Here is a 22,518-nt window from a genome sequence, read left to right as displayed (position 1 = left end):
TTTGTCTATTTCTATAAGGTTACTATACTCTATATAACATTAGTACTATATCAGTTACCTCTATTAGTTAAATCTATTATCTATCAATAATCCCTTTACATCAATGAACCCTACATCAATTACTTGTGTATCACCTTAACAGCTCTGATACCCACCGTCCTAACCTTCCTACATCTTCATACCCACAGGTGCGGGAGACGTCATGTTGGCCGTGATGTCTGGGGTGAAGAGGGAGCGTCCACCCACCCCCACCTCCCCCCCTGCACCCCGGCCTCCACCGCCTCCCCCTCCCCCACCCCCCACAGTCCGAACCCCAACACCACCCCTACACATGCCCTCAGAACCCCTCAACTTCTCGCGGCCCAAACCCCCAACCTCCCCTGACCCCCCGCCACATCCAACCAACCTACACGCCCGATTAAGCCTGGAGATGGCCCGGGCTGGGTTGGGCGGGGGAGGGAGTGGGCGGCTTGGGCTTATGGGCGGGCTTGTCCCCCCACTCCTCCCCGCCAGCTCCCTCTTCCCCCACTTCAGACTCGGGTTGGGTCAAGGGGAGGTTGGGGAGGAGAGGGGGCTAAAAAGACCCCTAAGCCAGGATGGGGGGGAGCTTGGGGGGCTGGATCTAGGGCTGCTGGAAGGCCCCCCACGCCCCCCACGCCTGAATCCGCCCCACCTGGAGGAGCCAAGGAGGAAGCAGAGGCGGTACCGAACCACCTTCACCACCTACCAGCTGGAGGAGATGGAGAAGGTGTTCCTCAAGACGCAGTACCCCGATGTCGTTACCAGGTCAGTACTGGGTCAAAGGTCATAGCAGTTATAGGTCAGAGGTCATAGTTAAAGGTCATGGCAGTTATAGGTCAGAGGTCATAGTTAAAGGTCATGGCAGTTATAGGTCAGAGGTCATAGTTATAGGTCGAAGGTCACAGTGGTTACAGGTCAAAGGTCACTAATTACAAGTCAGTAGTAAGAGCAATTTCAGGTCACAGTCACGGGTAGGAGGTTGCCGTTGTTGTAGGTCAAAGGGCGTAGTAATTACAGTTTAAAGGTCAGCCAGGGGTCAGAGGTCATAGTAATTACAAGTCAAAGGTCAGCCAGGGGTCAAAGATCACTAGTTACACGTCTAATATCAATCACGGTATACATGTCAGTATTTTAATAGATTTGTCACGTCTGCGCCAACATCAACAACTTGTTAAAATCCCTCTAAATTTTCTGTTTTGGTGTGTGTGTGTGTGTGTGTGTGTGTGTGTGTGTGTGTGTGTGTGTGTGTGTATCTATTTGTGGCCGACTTTTGAGCTGTCAACAACTTCAAATATATTAGAACGTAAACTTTCGTATGTACCATAAATATAAATTAAAAACAGAATAGGACCCCAAATGGAACTTTGTGGCACTCCATTTATAACTTTCATCCAGTCTAATTCTTCTGCGTTAATTATAATTGTGTTTGGTGAGCCATGTATTGAACCATTTTACCACACTGCCGCTAAAACCACAGGGTAAATTGTTTGTTTGTGTGTGTGTGTGTGTGTGTGTGTGTGTGTGTGTGTGTGTGTGTGTGTGTGTGTGTGTGTGTGTGTGTGTGTGTGTGTGTGTGTGTGTGTGTGTGTGTGTGTGTGTAATGGAGTGACACCAACACCACCTGAACAGCACTCAGGAAGGAACTGCACACCAACACCCGCCAGTCACACCATCAGCAACAGGAACCAACCAACCCGGGTTTTTCTGTTTCATCTCACGCCTTCTTTTACATATACATTTCTAGACTCAATCATCAGTGTTTCCTGGATGTTCCTACGATCCCAGATTAGCTCAGTTCTTCTTCCTTGATCTCAATTCTCTTCTTATAACTCATCTCGACCCGGAAGACTTCTCATGAGAGATACTGTCCTCATTAATCCCTTCACTTCCAAATAATACTGATGGTAAATGAAGCGGTGTAGTGGCGTCCTTATTAAAATGAAAAAAAGGCATCTGACTGAATGGGTTATGGGTTTTCTTTTGTCCCTTTAGCTATGAGAAAATAATTGTGAAGTAGAAATAATATAGACCTGATTGGTATTTGATGTTGTCTTGCAGTTCTTTTATTTAGAGTTTGCGAAGATTCTTGTACAGCAGGGATTAGAAATATTTTACAGAAGAAAAAAAATCAGTGTGTGTGTGTGTGTGTGTGTGTGTGTGTGTGTGTGTGTGTGTGTGTGTGTGTACCCAAGTGAACACAGGGTACTATAATTTGTGCTTCTAAATATACATCTAACCATGGATCAAAAGAAATCAACCCATTCCAGAAAAGTAGGCCAATCCACCAAATTTGATCATCCGGTGAACGTGAAATTTTGGCTTTGGAGTTCTTGCCTTTGGTTTTTGAGTTCTAGCCAACGGGTCCGTGACTGTGAACTTATATATCATTACCAGTCACGTCTCAATTGCCGTCTCGATTGCTACTTAAACTGATACGTAAACACTGGGGCGAGCTGGTGATTTTTGGCTGTCTGAGCGTACGTCTGTGCTGGGGGAAAACTGCATTCTTTAAAGCTTTAGAACAATCCAAATTTGTTGTGTTTTTGGTGGTGGTTGTGATAGTGGTAGGCAGAGAGTTGTAGTCATGATGGTGGTACTTGCAGCTGTAGTGTTTTATAGTGGTGGTTGTGGTAGGGATTGTCTGGACAGTAGTAGTCACGATGGTGGTAGTGGTAAATGTAATGTTTATAGTGGTGGCAGTGGTAGTGCGGATAGTGGTAGTGATGATGGCTGTAATGATATTGGTAGTAGTGATGATAGAAAGGGATAACAAACAGTATAATAACAAGCACCATAAATACTCTCGTGTTTCTCTTTTCTACCGACGGTTTCTCCTCGCCTAAGAAGAAATATCACCTTGTACCTTATACCACGTAGCACACACACACACTTTTACCTTATACCAAGTAGCAGTCACACATCTACCTAATACTAAGTGGCAGTAACACACCTTATACCTCATACTAAGTAGCAGTAACACCTCATACCTTGACTAAACCATAACAAGCACCACCATTCCTCTCACATTATATCTGTTTTTCCACCACTGGGTTTTTCCCCGCTAACTACCTGTAATTCACCTTCACTGCCCCCTCAGCTCACCCCTTCCTGGTGCTCCCCCTCCACCTTCCATCCCTGCCCTTCCCTGTTCCCTCCTCTATGCAGTTTCCCCTCCCCACCCCTATCTGTCGTTACCTGTTCCCCTTCCCCACCATCTCCCCATCGTTCCCCGTTCCCCCTCCCCCACCCCTCTCTGCCATTCCTCCGTTTCCCACTCCCATCCCCTCTCTGCCGTTCCCGTTCCCCCTCTCTCACCCCCGCCATTCCCTCTCCCCCCACCCACCTATGCCATTCCCCCTTACTCTCTCCTCCATCCTTCTACGCCGTTCCCCCTTTCCCACTCCCTCACCCTTCTCTGCCGTTCCCTTCCCTATCCCTCTCCCTGTAGCCTAGTTCCCCCTCCCCCCGCTCTCTGCCAATCCCTCTCTCTCACCCCTCTCCCTTCCCCTCCCTGCCGTTCCCCCCTCCACTCCCCCCCTCCATTCCTCCGCCCACCCCTCCAAGCTGCAATGAACGTATTTCCTCCATTACGTGACTCCACACAATCCAGAGCCGCCTCATAAACACTCATACGGTGAACGATGAACGGCTAACAGGCGTGCACGGCCATTAGAGATCGTAAACTGAACGGCGAACGAGAAAGTGCGGTGCATGGTTGGAAAATATTGGGTGAACGGGTGAAAGGAACGACGTGTATGATCGCAGTGAACGGCAGAAGATGTTACTGAAACAGTGTGAAATATGATCGTAGACTGAACGGAAAACAAGATCGTAGACTGAACGGCTGAAAGATATTACTGAGAATGACAACTATAATCGTAGAATGAGCGGAAAACAAGATCGTAGACTGAACGGCTTAAAGAATGATCGTAGAATGAACGGCAGATATGATCGTATACTAAACGGCAAACATGATCGTAGACTGAACGGCAAATGTGATCGTATACTGAACAACAAACTATCGTACAGTGAACGGCATATATGATCGTACAGTAGAGTGAACGGCAAATGAGACTGTAGTGAACGGTGAAAGATATTAATTAGTGAACGGCATATGGGATCGTAAACGACTCCTATAAGTAACAGGAACGAAAAATGAACGACCAATATGAATAAAGACCGAGAAGATGCAACGCCAAAATTGTAAAAAAAAAAGAAAAGAAAATCAGTAACTACGAAATAAGAACAGGAAGAGGAACGGAATAACAGAACAGCAACTGAGAAAAATAACAGAATAACAACTAAGAACAGAGAACGATATGAAAGAACAAAGAGAGTAATAGCAGACTGAATGCCTGGGGAGAGAGAGAGAGAGAGAGAGAGAGAGAGAGAACCATAAAGCCAGCCAGCCACTATGAAGCAAATTAGAAAGTCAATCCAAGTTAGCCGGAGAATAACATCACTTCCAACACCCGCGATTGGCCACCCAGCTCGTCCACGTGGCACGCGCTGATTGGTCGGAAGGGGACGTGTTATAATGGCATTGGGAGGCGCGTGCACTGGAGAGGAACGTGAACTAATGCCTTCCGGACACGTTCTTTGGCGTTTTAGGGAACGTAGAGCGTGACCGAGGGGAACGGGAGGCGGTGGTGTATGTGTATAAATTTGGGAAGGGAATAATGTTAGAGCTGAGGAGTGATTTTTACCTGTTTGCCTGCCTGTCTGTCTATCTATCTATCTATCTATCCATCCATCTATCTATCTAACTATCTGTCTGTCTGCCTTTCTATCTGCTTGCCTGTCTACCTGTCTGTCTGTCTTGCCCTCTGTAAGCTTGTATTTGCTTTTTCTTGGAGGTAACAATTTGCGGGCTCTTGGCCTTTGGCTCCTTCTTCAATGCATAAAATAAAAATCTTTGTATGTATGTCTCTGTATATACATTTAGGGAGGAAATTATGTCAAAGTTAGGTCCTCTATTTATCTATTTATTTATCTATATTTATGAATCTTTATATCTATGTACTTATATATATTTACTTATTTCTTTATTTTGTTTATTTATATATTGTTACAAATGCCACACTGAGCTGTCTGGTCTACACTTTTAAAATCTTTCATCATCATCATTATAACTATTTTTAATTTAACCACCAAACCATCCTATCTATTCCCAACCATATACAGTATACGACTCCATCAAAAACAGGTCATAAATACACTACATTCGACCTACATACACACCGTCACACACTACTACACACATAACCTACATACACAACTACCAGACCCTCAACACACACTCTATCTACATACTATAATCTATGTTCTTGTCGCCTACATAAACATATCTCATCTCACTTTCACCAGGAGTCTAGCTTTGATATTAAGGTCAATTTATATTATTGTTATATTGGTTTCTCATCCTTATCGGTTTGTTTTCGCCGTCTTCATTATCAGTACCTATAATATCATCAATCAAAATCATCATCATCACTACCATCATCATCATCATCACTAACATCATTATTATCAGTCAGAATTATCACCACCATCATCATCCTTTTCATCATCATCATTATAATTCTACTTCTGCTATTGAAAATGGGTTGGTTAGGACCCAGAAAAGGATAAATCACACACACACACACACACACACACACACACACACACACACACACACACACACACACACACACACACACACACACACACACACACACACACACACACACACACACCATTTACTGGCCACATCAACTGCAACACACAATGACCACAAGAACAGCCTCATCACACACCTCTCTACAGTATAGCTGCCATCACACTCTTACCACTTTGTATGTGTGTGTGTGTGTGTGTGTGTGTATTTTCTTTGTCTTGCCTTGAAGTATGAGTATTATTTTTCATGCCTTGTGCTTATTATTTCTGTTCGGCATCAAAAGTTTTTCAATTTACGCCACAAGGGTTTATTAAAAAAAATAAATAAATAAAATACATGCCAACTAACCACTTCAATCCGATTACGTCTTTATTATTATAGTTACTATGACCAGACGATTTTATTCAGCTGGGGAATTATTTTGTAACTGAAGGGGATTATATAATGATCTTCATTTGCCTATTCCATACCAGACAATCTCAATAAAAATAAATAGGCTAGTAAATAAATAAATAAATAAACTCAAAAATAACTGTATGTTGGTAGCAAGTATACAGTAAAAAATAAGTCATCGGTTTGAAAGGATTAATTTTACAACTGTTTATTGCCACCTCTCTCTCTCTCTCTCTCTCTCTCTCTCTCTCTCTCTCTCTCTCTCTCTCTCTCTCTCTCTCTCTCCAAAAGCCAGACACATCCTCCCATGAACGTAACCTTCACCACCACACCTATATCGCTGACCATCACTACCTCCAAAGGCTCAGATCACCACACCTAGCTACAGCATCTTCCATTACCAAAACCAACACCACTATCGCAGCTACCACCACAGTCTCCACCACTAGCATCACCACCAGTCCTCCACCACGACCACTACCTCCACTGCCTCCATCATTATCTATAGTATACTATCACCACCACCATCACCACCACCACCTTCACAAAGAAAGTGCTACTGCTACTATAACTACTACTATTACAACCGTACCCCACTACACAAACATCACTGTTACATCACACCACAACACACTGAGCCACGACACCATCACCACCACCACCTATTCCTTACTACAAACACACCTCATTTCTACCAAACCATCACTACTACCACATACTCATTATTAGTACAAGTACCACACCCCCACCACACACACTCCACACGAACACAAACACACTTACCCTCAACACATTCATTCACGTCTGACGGTACAATAGCGTTACTCTGAAAATCACGATGTTATATTACACACACACACACACACACACACACACACACACACACACACACACACACACACACACACACACACACACACACACACACACACACACACACACACACACACACACTCACTACTTTACATAAACCTTACACCCTTGAGCAAACACAGACACACACGCACACAGACGGAGATACAGACGCACACACAGACGCAGACACAGACGCAGACAGTACAAAAACTTTACACTGAAAATCACGGCGTAACATACACTCCCATTTTATTTACACCTCGCACTCCTGAACACACACACACACACACACACACACACACACACACACACACACACACAGCTTCCGACCGCACCCTTCTAAACACCTCCCCCTCACCAATACTTCAATCTGTCAACCCCCAAACCCTTCCTTGAACCGCCCCTCTTCCACCATCTTAGCCCCCCTCCTCCTCCTCAGCCCCTTCCACTCCAAAATTATCCCTCTCCTCCCCCACCTTTCTATCTTCCCCTTCCCACAATTTTGCCACCTCCCTTACCTTGCAATCTTCCCCCTCCCTCCTCTGGTTCACATTACCAAGCCCATCCCAATTCCAAGCAAGTTTTAGTCTAAGCCTTCCAATATCCGAACTTGCCATCACCCATTACCAAACGCAAGCCATACTCCCATTCACCATCCCATTCATCACTGCCCCCTCTCACCACCTCTCATGATCTCTTCCAAAGCTCTTCTAATCTTGCAGCATCCTTTAAAAAAAAATCCGCACCTCTCTATCTCCCCCTCCTTTCCTTCTCACCAACCTCAAAACCTCTTTCCCCCGCTCCTACACTTCCCCCAAACCCACACTAAATCATCTTCAAAACATCCCCTCCCCTCCCTCCATTTCTCACAACCCCCTCATTCCATCATCCTCAAAACCCCCTCCACAGAACTTTAACTCCGTCTTACCATCACTAATGCCCCTTCCACAACACTCTCACCCTTTACTTTTTCCCCCCACTCCCTTCCCATTCCTCCCACACACCCTTTTCTCCACTTCACCCTCTTGCCCTACCTACCCCTCCTTCCCGCACCCTTCCCCTCCACTTCCTCTTCCTCCTCCATTTCCCCTTCCTCACTCCTTCCCCTCCCCATCTTCCCCACCCCCACCCATCATCACTCATCACCACAACAGCACCATTATCATCATTTTCGTAACACTTTCGTGGCTAATGATACCTAAGATTTCCCAGCAGCAAAGTGGCGTGTTGTTCAGGGACTAAAAAGGGCGCTACCTGAACGCTCTCTTATAAGTGGTTTCAAGCAAGGGAAGAGAGGAAGTGGGATTGGGTGTTGTATGTTAGAGAAATGGGGTGGTTTGGTGATTCTTTGTGTTATGAGAGTGTGTGTGTGTGTGTGTGTGTGTGTGTGTGTGTGTGTGTGTGTGTGTGTGTGTGTGTGTGTGTGTGTGTGTGTGTGTGTGTGTGTGTGTGTGTGTGTGTCAATATATAAAGGACATAAAATACCATGTCAACATTTGAATGTGAATTACTATCAGTATTCGAGATCGGAAATCACACACACACACACACACACACACAAACCTACATTTAATTATCCCTCACCGTAAAACCTTGCGCGAACGCGGAAAAAAGCGACCACCGGAACACGTACGGAAAAACACGGCCAGGAGCGCGACGGAAAGCAGTGTGTCAGAATCGTGTAAAGAGACGGTGTTCACGGACATTTAACTCCTTATTGCCGGTTCTGGACGTCTGTGATTTAGAGCACGTGACCTTGTTGGTGTGCGTGTCCTTGGGTGGTTGTATAAACTAAGTATAGTGGAGGGAAAATGTATAGACAACTTATATAGATTCAGAAACTACGATTAGGGTTGGAAAGCATATACATTCCCCTGAACCTATAACCTGTGATTAGAGAGGGGCAGAGAGGCATATTCCCATCGCCTGTAATTTTTGAACTGCGATTAGAGGGGTTGGAACGCATATACAGAAGCCTCTCCCCACCTAAGGACTGGGTGAAGTAGGGTCATTGGAGTAAGTAAATTCAAGCATAGGTAAAAAGATAAAAATACATTCATACACACTACCGTAATCATGAACTACACCTACAAGCACATTCATTTCTCTCATACATTCATGCATAGCCGTTGTCGTGAACTACATACATCCCTTTCTAAATTATACACGCATTCACTCTCATACTCACGCACGTTCCCGGAAACATCAGTTATATATATCCACACGAATACATACACATCTAGTTTTCTCATATAATCATGCACACCCGTATAATCATGGCCTATATAAATTCCTCTCAAAATATATAGATTCACTAGTATTATTCATTGATGCATAATTCCGTATTCATGCGCCACTTGCATCACCAAAAAATCGTCATTTACTTTTACACATTCATGCACATCCGCAATCACAAACTATTAACATCCCTTGAAAAAAAAATAAAATAGACACCTAGTTCTTATACACATCCATGCACATATCCGGAAACACAAGTTACTAACATCCCTTTAAGAATATATAGAGACACCAAGCTCTCACATACACATTCATGCACATACCCTCAATCATCTACTATTTACATTCCAACAAAACTATAGTCATTGCTGCTATACATTCATGCGCATATCCGCAATCATGAGCTCGTAAAGTTGGTACAAAAAATATTCTCATTCTAAATTCTATACATTCATGCAAATATCAGTAATCGCAGGCTATTTGCACTCCTTATAAAAAGTGTATTCAGTTCTCTTATAACTTTATTCATGCACAAACCCATGTGAACGCAGGATATGGGTAAAAACTAAAAAATGTGGATATTTAGCTTTTTTTCTTATACGTCCATGCATATATTAGTAATCAGGAGCTAGGTATGAGAACACACACACACACACACACACACACACACACACACACACACACACACACACACACACACACACACAAAGAGAGAGAGAGAGAGAGAGAGAGAGAGAGAGAGAACAGACACACCTGCAAAAATTGGTTACATACATGAATCTGCGCGAACACCTGCGCCGCAGTGCAATGACCCGAGACAAACGCACAACAGCCAACCAAACTGCAGGACAAAATAATGATTATGTAGACGAGGGAGAACGATGTGTGTGTGTGTGTGTGTGTGTGTGTGTGTGTGTGTGTGTGTGTGTGTGTGTGTGTGTGTGTGTGTGTGTGTGTGTGTGTGTGTGTGTGTGTGGAAAATGATTTTAATGAAACCTAGCAGGATGGTTGGAATTGGGTCACAGATGGGCCCGTTTCAATTTCACGTCGACTGAAATTTTCTAAATACAAAATAGATGAGAAGATACAAAACAGACGCAAAAAACAGAGGACACAAAATTACAAAGAGGGGACAAAATATTGTTACCTGTACGAAAAATAAATGGATGGTTGACAGACACAGGTGTACCACAGAGGTATGAAAATAAGCACGATATATGTAAAAACACGACAATATAGGAGCAAAAAAAAAAGTGAAAAACAAAAAAGACTACTACCTTTACGTGAAAAAAAAAAAAAGGCCAAGTGTTCTATTTCGTGCAAAAATCAATGAAAGGTGAGTGAATGGGCGGATGAGAAACACAATTAAGGCAATAGGTAGAGACAAGTAAGTCACGTGAGAACAAAGACTGATGACTGATGACTAATGGCTGGTGATGATGATGATGATGATGATGATGATGAAGGGAAATAAGCACGAATGATAACCACTACGATTATGTAAGAGTCAAGACAGTTCAGGTCAATCAGGGAAAGGTGAATACAGGTGTGACTTGACAGGCGTTTCAGGTGAGAAGAGGGTGTGAACTGAAATCAGGTGCGACGAGAACAGGTGTAGTAGAAGAATGAAATTAGTAGGTACAGAGATGAGGTCAAAAGGAAAGGGGGGAGTGAAAGGGAACATGCGAGGGAGTAAGACTGACGAAGAAAGGTAGAAAAAGGGGAAACTGAGAGAAATTAAATGACGAAGAAGGGAAAGGTAGAGGGGAAAAGGGGAAAAAATTTAAATGAAGGAGAAAGTAAAGAGAAAGGGGAAAAGGTCAGAGAAATTAAATGACTGAGAACGTAAAGGGCGAGGGGAAATGAGGAGGGAAATAAAATAACGTAAACGGGCAAGGAAGAGAGATGAGCAGAAGAGGGAGAGAGGACGAGGACTTAGGGAAAGGTAGAGAGAGAATATGAGATAAAGAATGGCAAAGAGAATTTCAGAAAAAAAGAGTCAGTGGCAATTACAAAACAAGAAAAGGACTGGAGGAAAAGGAGAGGGAGAGAGAATATTTATAGTTGGAAGAAGAGAGAAAATGTTCACAGAAAGAGGCAAGTTGACAGATATGGGTGCGGAAAATGTTTATAAGGAGAGCTAAAGAGACGATGTTTAAAATGGAGGTACAGCAAGAACGTTTACAGGTGGAGGTAGAGAAAAAACGTTTGTAAGTAGAGGTAGAGAGGATATTCACAGAGAGGTATGGGAAAGTTTTTATACGGAAAGATTGCTTAGCTTCTCCCTCTTAACTAAACAAAACAACACGTAAGTAATTATCTGTCCTCTTGATTTGTGTATATTCCTTCCAATGTTAATATTTCCTCTTCGCACCACGAGTAATATTCTCCCACTACACAACTTTCTGTTAATATTTCTCCTACTGTTTTTTGCTCTTCCCTGTTGCTACGGTGAGTAATATTCCCAGCTAGAAAACAAATAAGTGCCATGTCCCTGATGGTAGCAACACCTGTGCCAACCTCATCAACATGCAGGTGACATCAGCGAGTGAATAACCTCTCTTGCCTACCACTTACTGCACACTTTTATGATTGTTTTTCCACTTACCACTTCCACACGCCTCTGACACAACCACCTACCACTCCACTTACAACTTTCATTCACCAGTTCCACGCACCTGACACTACCACCTTCCACCCCCACATACCACTTTCAGCTACCACATCCACATATCTTACACTACCACATTCCACCCAACATACCACTTTCATCTACCACATCCACACACCACTGACACTACCACTTTAACTCCACATACCACTTCGGGCTGAAATTGTTTAAAGGTATCGAGCTGAAACTGTTTAATAATAATAATAATAATAATAATAATAATAACAATGATAAAAATAATGATAAATGAACAGGACATTGTCGAACTGTAGGCATTAAACAAAACAAAAAATAAAATGAAAAAGATAAGCAATTTTCACCAACACTTACGATAATATATACCCATGGCAAAATAAACCAAATAAATAAATGAATACTTAGGCTAAATAAATAAATAAATAAAATAAAGGACCCAATGTACGTTCCTTCTCAGTATAAGACAATTTTCCAGTGGAGAAGTGAAGCATAGAAGCGACATCTGATGACGTCAAAACAGTCTAATCCTACATCCTCTAACCTTGAAGGGGGTGGAGGGGGCTGGAGGAGGGGAAGGGGGAAGGGGTGGAGGGGGCTGGAGGAGGGGGTGGAAGGGGGGAAGAGGGAAGGAGGAAAGGGGTGGAGGGGGAGGACACGACATATAACACCAAAAAAGGCAAAACTTAAGTGATCTATGCCACACATCCTGTATCACGCAACGCCAGATTAGAAAAAATGGTGTTCCTTGAGTTTATCAAAAAATTAATATACTGGTAACGAATTTTAAGAGAGGATAATGGGTGTCAGGAAGAAGTATATAAATTTTCAATATATTTCTTGTCAAAAATTCTCAGCAATAAAAGCGATACATCCTTAAATACGCAACAAAATTTCGAAATATTATCTACCTCAAGTCAATCCAAAACTCACTTATTGATAACTAAATATAACAAAGGATAACGGTTGCTGGATAAAGGTATATAAATTTATGTGTTCAAACGATTTCAAATAATTTCTGAGCAATGCAGGATTGGACGCAACACAAAATAAGATGCAACAAAAAATAATGAAAAAATAGTGTATCTAAAGTCTGTCCAAAAATTAATATATCACTCGGGATGGGCAATGTGAAAGAAGATAATGGTTACGGGATTAAAATATATATAATTTTTCAGTGCGGTAACATGACTTGGAATAATTTCTCTGTAACACTAAAATTTTTGGTAAGAGAGAGAGAGAGAGAGAATGTTACTCGATCGACAGTGACATGGAGCAGTATTCTCATTGGTTTCAGTGATTCCTCAACACCTCCTCCAAAGTGATTTATTTCGCTTGCCTTTAATAATACTTCTTTCAATATCCCGTCGCACATTACAGATCCAAACAATATTAAAAAATATATTCACAACGTACAGGACGATATGAAGAGGTAACATGAATTAAAAGAAGAAAAAAAAGCAAAATCGATGAGGAAGAAATAGTTGTTAGGAAATGGTGGCATGAAGGCTATATGAAATTCTCTCTCTCTCTCTCTCTCTCTCTCTCTCACACACAGACACACATTTCACCTAAACACGATCCTCCTTAGTCAGTGTTTACATCTGCCTACCTTCTTTCCCTCAATTACGTAGGTTCATAAAGTAGCGTTCATGGACACGACTGATAAAATATGGGAAAAAACGGGAAGGGGAACCTATGCATCAAATCGCAACCTTGATGGAAGAAATGAGAGGGAACGGAACACGAAAAAAAGGAACACTGGAAAACAAACCAACCAAACGGAATACGGAAAAAATGGAACACTGAAAACAAACCCAAAAACGGAACACGAATAAATGGAATATGAGAAATAAACTTACCAAAAGGAACACGAAACATAAACCTACCAAACGGAACATGAAAAACGGAACACGGGAAAACGAACCTGCCAAAAGGAACATGAGAAACGGAACATGAGAAAACAAACCTACTAAACGGAACACTATACAAACAAAACCAGAAACGGAACACGAAAAACGGAACGCTATACAAACAAACCCAGAAACGGAACATGGAAAAAACAAATACCTCCGGAATAACAATACATCCAGTTTATACAATCTCACCCAAATTAATATTGCACTAAGGACTGTCAAAATAAAACCAAGAATAATAGATGTAGGAAAGAGATATGAAATTCTGCATGCGTATCTGATAAAAACTTAAATCTTTCCCCGGACTACGACACGCAACCGCTGCTGTATATTCCAAGTCCCTATTTCAATCCTAGGTAACAAGACATTAAGTATCCAATAATTTGGGCCCAGCACTAAAACTTTAGGTAAATACAGAATCCAGCACTCAAAAACAAAAGAAAAGGAAAACAGAAAAGAAATAATAGAAATTATGATATACGAGGATAATTTCTACGACCAAGAAATGGGACAAAAAAGGAAAGGGAAAGAAAAATAAATTAAGAAAATGAAAAGAAAAAGAAAGAAAAGTATGGTATATAAGGATACCTTCTACGACCAAGAAGAAAAAAAAAAAAAAGAGGGAAAAGGATGGCCAAACCTATGCAACAAATGACAAACCTTGGGAGGGTTAACTGAGAAGGAACGGAGCACGGAAACACAAATCTGTCATCGGCATACAATACACACAGCTCACGAAAGCATGCGTGCTGTGGGTACTCGATCAACAGCAGGCTCTTTCGTCGGCTGTCATTCCTTTTAGCTGTCTCACGCGATGCTGTTTTTGATTGCCGAGATCCTGGGCTACACACAAATGCAAAAATACTCGGCAATCAGTAACAACTCGGTGAAGGACGAGGGGAAGAATGCTATTTGTCACGTACTTGCTTGAGATGGCGGTGGTGGTGGGGGTAAGTGAGACAAATCACAGCTTACCTATAGTGGAATTAATTGCTAACATCCTGGGCAACACAGACATTCACTATAGGCTTTGGTGATGGACGCAAAGAGGGAGAATGATAATGTATGTCACTTGTACTTAACTCAAGGTGGTGGTGGTGGTGGTGGTGATAGGAGGAGGTAATTCTTGCAGACTTATTGCGGAATTAATTCAGATTCTTAACCACACAAACCCACAGATACTACACAGTTTATAACAACTTGGTGAAGGACGCATGAGGGGGTGATAATGATGCTTGATGTCACTCACACTAAGTTGCTCAAGCTTGTGTTGATGACGACAGGTGAGATAAATCACAGCATACGTGTAATGGAACTAACTGGTTACCTTCCTAAAAAAAAATACAGCGATATGTGAGGTGAGTAATACTGCTACAACATCGGCAGCGGATTAATTTTAACTGTGTGTGTGTGAGAGAGAGAGAGAGAGAGAGAGAGAGAGAGAGAGAGAGAGGGGGGGGGGGAGAGAGAGAGAGGGAGAGTAAAATCCAAGACCACAACCATCGCAGAATACTAATTACGATTCAAAATTATATATATTTTAAAAAGTATATCCAAAAATAGATCTGCATGTATTCACGGTCAACGATCATAATTTCCTTTGCAGATACGAGCAGTAACACTCTACAATAACAGTATCATTTGCATATCATTACGTTTTTGCAATCATTTCCCTGGTTCTCCACAGTATACAGCATGCAAAATCATGTCTCAATACTGTATAATGATCCACGATAATTACGTTATCATCATATCACCACTATCATCATCATCATCATCACCACCACCACAATCTCCACCACCATCACCACCATATACGCAAAGTTAAATCCACATATGATCACGTCTTCGATACCAACAATAATTCATCACTTGGGCGATAATCAGAATAATTTCCTTTGTCCCGCCCTTCGTCCCTGGCAGCCCAACATTATTTCCCTGCGACTTACACCCCCAGACACCACACGAATTTTGTTATTTTAAGGTAATTTTTAGTCAAGGCGAGGCATGCATGAACCCGTGGAGAGGTGAAGTGGCGAGGTGAAGTGGAAGTGCGGCAGAGTGAAGTGGTGAAGTAGTGGGGTTAATCTGTGAGGTGGTGAAAGGACAAGGTGGTGAAGTGGTAATATAAGTGGCGAGGTGCGACGTGGTGAGGTGGAGAAGTGACAAGGTGGTGAAGTAGCGAAGTGGTGAGGACGTGAGCTGACTATCAAGGTGACGAAACGGCAAGGTGATAAAGTAGCGAGGTGGTTCTATGGCAAGATGGTGAAGTGAAGTAGCGAAATAGCAAAAAGCGAGGGTTCAAGTGGCAAGGTGACGAAGTAGTGAAGTGGCGAAGTGGCGGTGTAGCGACGCGAGTTTTGGTTTCCGTGGCCTCGCTCCGGAAGTGTTTTATCCCGCCTGGCTGATCCGGTTATAGCTATCATTATTATTATTACTATTATTATTATTATTATTATTATTATTATTATTATTATAGTAGTAGTAGTAGTAGCAGCAGTATTTTTTTTTTTTTTACGTGCGTGGTGGGTAAGGACGGGGGGACATAATGGCGGGGCTGGTTAGATTATGCGTCAAGGCACGTGCGGAGATTTCTTTCTTTTCTTTTTCTTTTTTTTTTTTTTTGAAGGGGGAGGGGGACAGAGGGAGATGGGGAAGGCCGAAAAGATCACGTGTGGAGAGAGGGAAGGTGAGAGAGGGGGAGGGAAAGGGGGAGTGAGGGAAGGAGAAAGATGAGAAGGGAAGGCGGGATGCTGGGAGGCAGGGATAGGAGAGGAGGAGGAAACAGGGGGGAGAGGAGTGAAGGAGGGAGAGAGAGGGGGCGATGGAGGGAGAGTGAGGGAGGACGGAAGGAGAAAGAGAGAGGGAGGGGGGGGGCATATGGCATCGGGTTACGCGTCAATGCACGTACGGAAAATAATTTTTACCAAGGTCTGTATTATTATATCAGTTATCGAAAGAAGCACGTGCGGAGAGAGAGAGAGAGAGAGAGAGAGAGAGAGAGGCGGGGAGAATAATGGCAACACTGATTCGGTTGCGCGTCAAGGCACGTGCTAAGATTTTTTTCCCTCTCTTTTACGCAAGAAAAGAAGGAAAGAAAAAAAGACCAAAGGCAGTGAGCGCTCATAAGATGTCCCTGCCAAGGAGAGCTGAACAGAAGAAAAATTAGCAAATACATCTTATATATATCCATGGACCCCGCGATATACAAATCTGATGTTTTATTTTGACAGCTAGAGAAGTAAGTTAAAAATTATCTCCATTAAGGATTTAAGATTTTTTACTCTACCATCCTGACGATTTTATTAAGCTTATGTGCCACACGAAGGATTACTGTAAAAAAGATGGAGGTCACAAGCAGAGCGAAAGACAAATTGCAAATGACTCTCAGCATGGGGAGATAATAACAACGAGGTAGAGAATATGGCACGAAGAGGAGAACTGAGAGAGAGAGAGAGAGAGAGAGAGAGAGAGAGGTTATGGATGCATTTTGGCACTTCGGCAGCTATGTGGCACCTCGGTTGATATATAGTAATAAGGTTTATATACGGCAACGAGGTAAATATATAGCAAATGAGAAAGATATATAGCGATAAGGCAAAGATAAACAAAGAGGCAAAGATAAACAATGAGGCAAAGATAAACAAGGAGGCAAAGATAAACAAGGAGGCAGAGATAAACAAGGAGGCGATGATAAACAATAAGACAAAGATATGGCGGTGGTGGGAGGAACAGTAAGGCACCTCTAGTTAAGTTACGCATCACGGCACCCACCCGCCCCTTCCCGTCCTTGCCCCGCCCCCCTCTCCTCATTTTCCCCTCCCCCTAACCCTCCCTTCACTCTCCTCTCTCCCCTCCATCCTTCCCCTCCCTCTTTCCCTCTGCATCTCGTTTCCTTCCTCACCTCTGTCCTCTCCACCCTTCCCGACCTTGCCCCACCCCTCCCTCTCCCCTTCTTCTCCCTCTCCCTCCTCCCATTATCCCCACTCTCCCCCTCCCTTGTCCTCTTCCCTCCCCCTCGCCTTGTTCCTGATCCCTCCCCCACCCCCTCCCCTCCTGATCCCCCAACCTCCTCCCTTCCCCTCCATCCCCACCTTCCCCTCCTTTTGTTATCCGCCTTCTCATTCTCTCAACTTGTTCCTCCCCTTCCCCCCTCTTCCTCTCCCTTCTCAACTCACCCTCCTCCCCTACTTATCTTCACCTATCCTTGTACCTTGCCTCTCCCCTTCACATTTTGTTCATTCCCCCTTTCCTTCTTCCCCTCCCCCTCCCAATCCTCTCTTTCTCTCCCCTCCCCTCCACACTTCTTACCCTGTTCCTCTCTTCCTCATTTCTCCCCATGCATCTCCTCTCTCCCTAGCCCCCTTACGCCCTCCCCCCAATCTTCATTCCCCTTCCCTATTCCCTCATTCACTCTCTCCCTGTTCTATCCCTCCCCATCCCCCTCTCCTCCACCTCTCACTCTTTCCTTTCCCTCACTTCCAGTCCCCCCCTCCCCCATCCCCTCCCTCATTCATCCATTTCCTTTCTTCATATCTTCCTTCCCTCATTCCCTCCTCCCTCTCCTCCACTTCCAATCCCCTCTCTACATCCCTTATCCCTCCTCATCCTCCTCCCCTCTGCTCCCCTTGGCCTCACGCACAGAAAACGAAGGTTGACACTTTATGGGGGTAACGGCGGTAATTTTACACACCCCCTGCTCATTTTCTTCAGAGTAACTGTAAATGCCGCCCAGCCCAGGGATACCACATAAAGAACACGTCGTATTGCTGCTAAAGTTTCATACGTATACTTCTATGTACCCGACTGTGAGCTTAGACTTGGCAACCCAATCCCTGAGGCAGGGCCGGATTTAGACATGGTGAGGCCCAAAGCTATGGGAAGTTGTACAGGCCCTATCTGACAACTGTTAACAGAGATTTATGCTGTGTAACAACGGAAGATGACAAGAATGCCGCCATGATCGATAATAAATCCGTCCAGAGTGGGTTAATTAGATATAAATTTTAATAAAACTGTAACATATTCTTTTTATAATCTGATCCTGAGAGGCCCCTCCAGACTGTGAGGCCCTAAGCTGTAGCCTGTTTAGCTTATGCTTAAATCCGTCCCTGCCCTGAGGTTACACACCATCACATGGAACTGCTTCATCCCAAACACTCTTGGAATTATATGAAATAAATAAATATATCAATAAATAAATAAATAAATAAAATACGTAAGTAAATTTAAAAAATCTTAGGAACAGCCATCCAGCCTCCGATGCATACAGGTAAGAAAAGCTGAGTTCACTTGTAACGAAAGAAGACATAAAGTGAAATACACCAGGTTTCCTAAAAAATTCAAAACCCCACGAAAAAATAACCAATGAGTCCTTGAAGTCATAGGGACAGGCCGCCATTCAGCCAGTGTCAGATACGAATAATTTAATCTTTCAATATAACAACCGAACTGAGACCTACTTAAATCAAGTATGAGTTTTACGAATGAGAAGAAACCTCAGGAAAATACGGATTCCTCGAAAGCCAGAAGGATGGGAGCAGGAAGCCATCTAGACAGCCTCGGATGCAAAATTCGACAATATATCAAACATTACGAAATATTAAATGAATCGTTAGCGTTACGGACGAAACGAAAAGACCTTACAAAAATATATACGAAATGTAGATAATCCATTGCGACGAGTGGAAATGGGTGGAAGAGAAAGACACACGTCAGAGCTTGAATTTTTTTTCTCTCTGTCCCTCTAACGTTTCGGGCAACCCAGAACCCATCTCTCACCATGTATTATGAGTAGCCAGAAAAGTTACAGAAAATAAGAAATATAGGCCCTAACCTGTCTCTCTCCCATCTAACAAATATTTGAAATCCTTGACAGCCATAGAGACGGGAACACGTCGCCATCTTGACAGCCTCGGATGCAAATAATTTCGTCATTCAATATATCAAGCCCGCCAATCCTTCAGCTCAAGGCCTCCCCGCTCAGTGGCTTGGCGTAAAACATGTGCAGGCCGCGGAAGCAAGCAGGACGCATTTATGTCGCACCGGCAGGAAGTGACGTAGGCTAGTGAGGCGTGGTGGTGGTGATGGTGGTAATGGTGATGGATGAGAGAGGGTGGGGGGGAATGAATGGTGGTGGTGATGAATTTGTGATGGTGGTGATTTTGTGACGGTCGTGGTGGTGATGGGTGGGGGATAACAGTGGTGGCAATGGTGGTGGTTATTTTGTGATGGTGGTAACTGTGATGATAGCGACAGTAGTGGTGGTGATGGTGGTTATAGTAATGGTGGTAAAGGTTGTCGTGGTGGTAAACGTGATGGTAGTGGCCAGGATGTGACAGTGGTAATGACGACAATAAAGATAATGGTAGAGGCGTTGACGGTATCATGAAATTCCCGCCATATGACTGCACGATCTAAACACACTCTTTTAGACTATTATCAACAGACTTCTTGACGCCACATGGTTCACGAATCACACTGTTCCTTACCCTATCCACTCTACACACACACACACACACACAACACACACACACACACACACACACACACACACACACACACACACACACACACACACACACACACACACACACACACTGCAAAGTTTACTGATATTAATTCATTATTGATGTCCACAGGGAGGAGTTGGCCATGAAAATAGGACTGACGGAGGCCAGGATCCAAGTGTGGTTCCAGAACAGGAGAGCCAAGTGGAGGAAACAGGAGAAAGGTGAGAGATCGTTTAATTATCCATCGTAAGAGAAGTATATTTTCCTCTTAGAGAAATTACAAAGCTCCATTAATCGATTATGGAACTAATTTCGTTACCCAAAGAGAGAGAAGCTGTTGCATATTTTGGGCTGTGACAACAACAAGAACAACTACAGTACTCTATCGTATCACATCCTTCTTCCTACTTAGCCTCTATTTCCCTCGAGGATGGTTATAAGGAACTGACTTACGGTTTTACTCTGTTTCTAGGCCTGACCGCATCTGGGAGCAACCTGGCCTCGCAGTCACCGTATTCCACTCTGGCGGGGAAACTGGGTGCTGCCTTCCCTTCCTATCCCCGTCCCCCTCCCCCCAAGACCCACGAATCCCCCCGCTTCCCCTCCTCCCTCCTCTACCCCCACACCCCAGTCTCCTCCTCTCCATCCCCCGCCCCCTCTTCCCCCACCCCGTCCTCCTCCTCCCCGCAGTCCGTCTTTCCCCCTCTCCTGCCCCTGGTGAGAGACCCGCGAGCAGCAGCCGCAGCCGCATACAGGTGAGAACTTATCTCTTTGCTCAGGTAACACTAACTTAATATGCTGACTTATACAGTAGCACTAACTTAATATACTATCGCGCGCGCGCGGGTGTGTGTGTGTGTGTGTGTGTGTGTGTGTGTGTGTGTGTGTGTGTGTGTGTGTGTGAGAGAGAGAGAGAGAGAGAGAGAGAGAGAGAGAGAGAGAGAGAGAGAGAATCATAATTACCAACTTTTACTTCAATACTACTTATTTAAGCACAACACAGTAACAGTGCTTATGTGTCCCAGGTACTAACAACCCTCCCACTCCCCAGGTACCCGCTTCTGAACCCACTCAGCAACCCACTCCTGTATCCACCCTCCTTCCATGCCCTCCTGGCCCAGCTGTCAGCCCACCACAAGAACGAGGCTTCACAGGAGGTCGCCCAGAACCCGAACGAAGCTTCACACGACGGTTCAAATAGCAAGAATGAACCCGAAGCCTCCCACGACCAGGAAATTCCCCAGTCTGCGTCTCTCCTACACCAAGCAGCTTCCCCGAGGCTCAAGGAGGAGGAAAATGGAGATCTCGTGAGTGAGGAAAGGAAGACAAGTGAGGAGGAAGTGGATAACGAAGGAGGCAGGAGTCCAGCAAGACTTCACGGTCTCAAAGGGCTGGATCCACGCGCCACGGAGCTTCCTCGACCGATGGACGTTAAAAGCCTGGCCACGCTAAGGGCTCTGGAGCAGTACCGAACGCTGGATCTCAGTGCTCTGGAGGAGTACCGCCGCGCTCTGGAAATGCGCTCTCTGGAAGCCCGCGCGGCCAAGATCAACGCTCACGCACAACTAGACGCAGCGCAGTTTTCCGGGCGGTCCACACCCTCCCCAACTCCTGTCCCATCAACGCACACGCCCCCAGAATCCCCAGCCCTCAATGATGACTCTGTGACTGCCAAGCGCCCTGAATATAACATCGATGCGCTACTGAAGAAGGAAGCATGAGGGTCCACATCCAGTTAAAAGAGGGGGCTGTGTTTTCTCGTGGACTTAGAGGAGGTTGAGCAGAACCACTTACTTAGCGATTTATTTTAGTCACCATCACCTCCCTAACCTTACTTCCCATTCAAAAATATCAAGATTCTGACATGGGAGGCCAACTTAAGGTAGTTCTCTTTACTTATCACATGACACCTTAATATTCTCTTGTACGGTATGTCATCTGTTTCCTTGCCTTATGGACAAGCTTTGCCTAAATAATATATGGGGGGAATATCAGTGTGGCATAAACGGAAATAAATCTATAAGCAAGAGTGTGCTAGAAAAAAACTTCTAAGCTCCACGAGAATTAGACCTCCAAAGTGACTCCACCGCTCTTAACTACCTCCTCTTGATTAGCCGCGCACACCACTTGTACCACTTAACACACCACTTACGCTCCTCCACTCATACCACCTAACACACTACTTTCACTCTACTTATACCACTTAACACACCACTTACACCACAGTTAGGTAAGGGATTGGGAGCAGCTCTGTGTTGCTACTAGGGAGTTATCGGACAC

General features: G+C 44.1%; 1 protein-coding gene across 1 annotated transcript; it reads left to right on the top strand.

The window, feature by feature from the left end:
- The first annotated feature begins 202 nt into the window (after positions 1–202).
- On the top strand, positions 203–21,959 carry LOC145399977 (uncharacterized). Its single transcript, XM_080272478.1, has 4 exons — positions 203–786; positions 20,368–20,459; positions 20,711–20,993; positions 21,290–21,959. Exons 1-4 carry the CDS (start codon positions 203–205, stop codon positions 21,957–21,959), a joined length of 1,629 nt encoding a protein of 542 aa, XP_080128604.1.
- The last annotated feature ends 559 nt before the right edge of the window (positions 21,960–22,518 follow it).

Source organism: Coenobita brevimanus, chromosome 6, assembly GCF_032717465.1.
Source record: "Coenobita brevimanus isolate Jiangsu-jjx chromosome 6, ASM3271746v2, whole genome shotgun sequence".
Taxonomy (NCBI): Eukaryota; Metazoa; Arthropoda; class Malacostraca; order Decapoda; family Coenobitidae; genus Coenobita; species Coenobita brevimanus.
The sequence above is the reverse complement of the archived record's forward strand: the minus strand, read 5'-3'. Positions and strand labels throughout refer to the sequence as shown.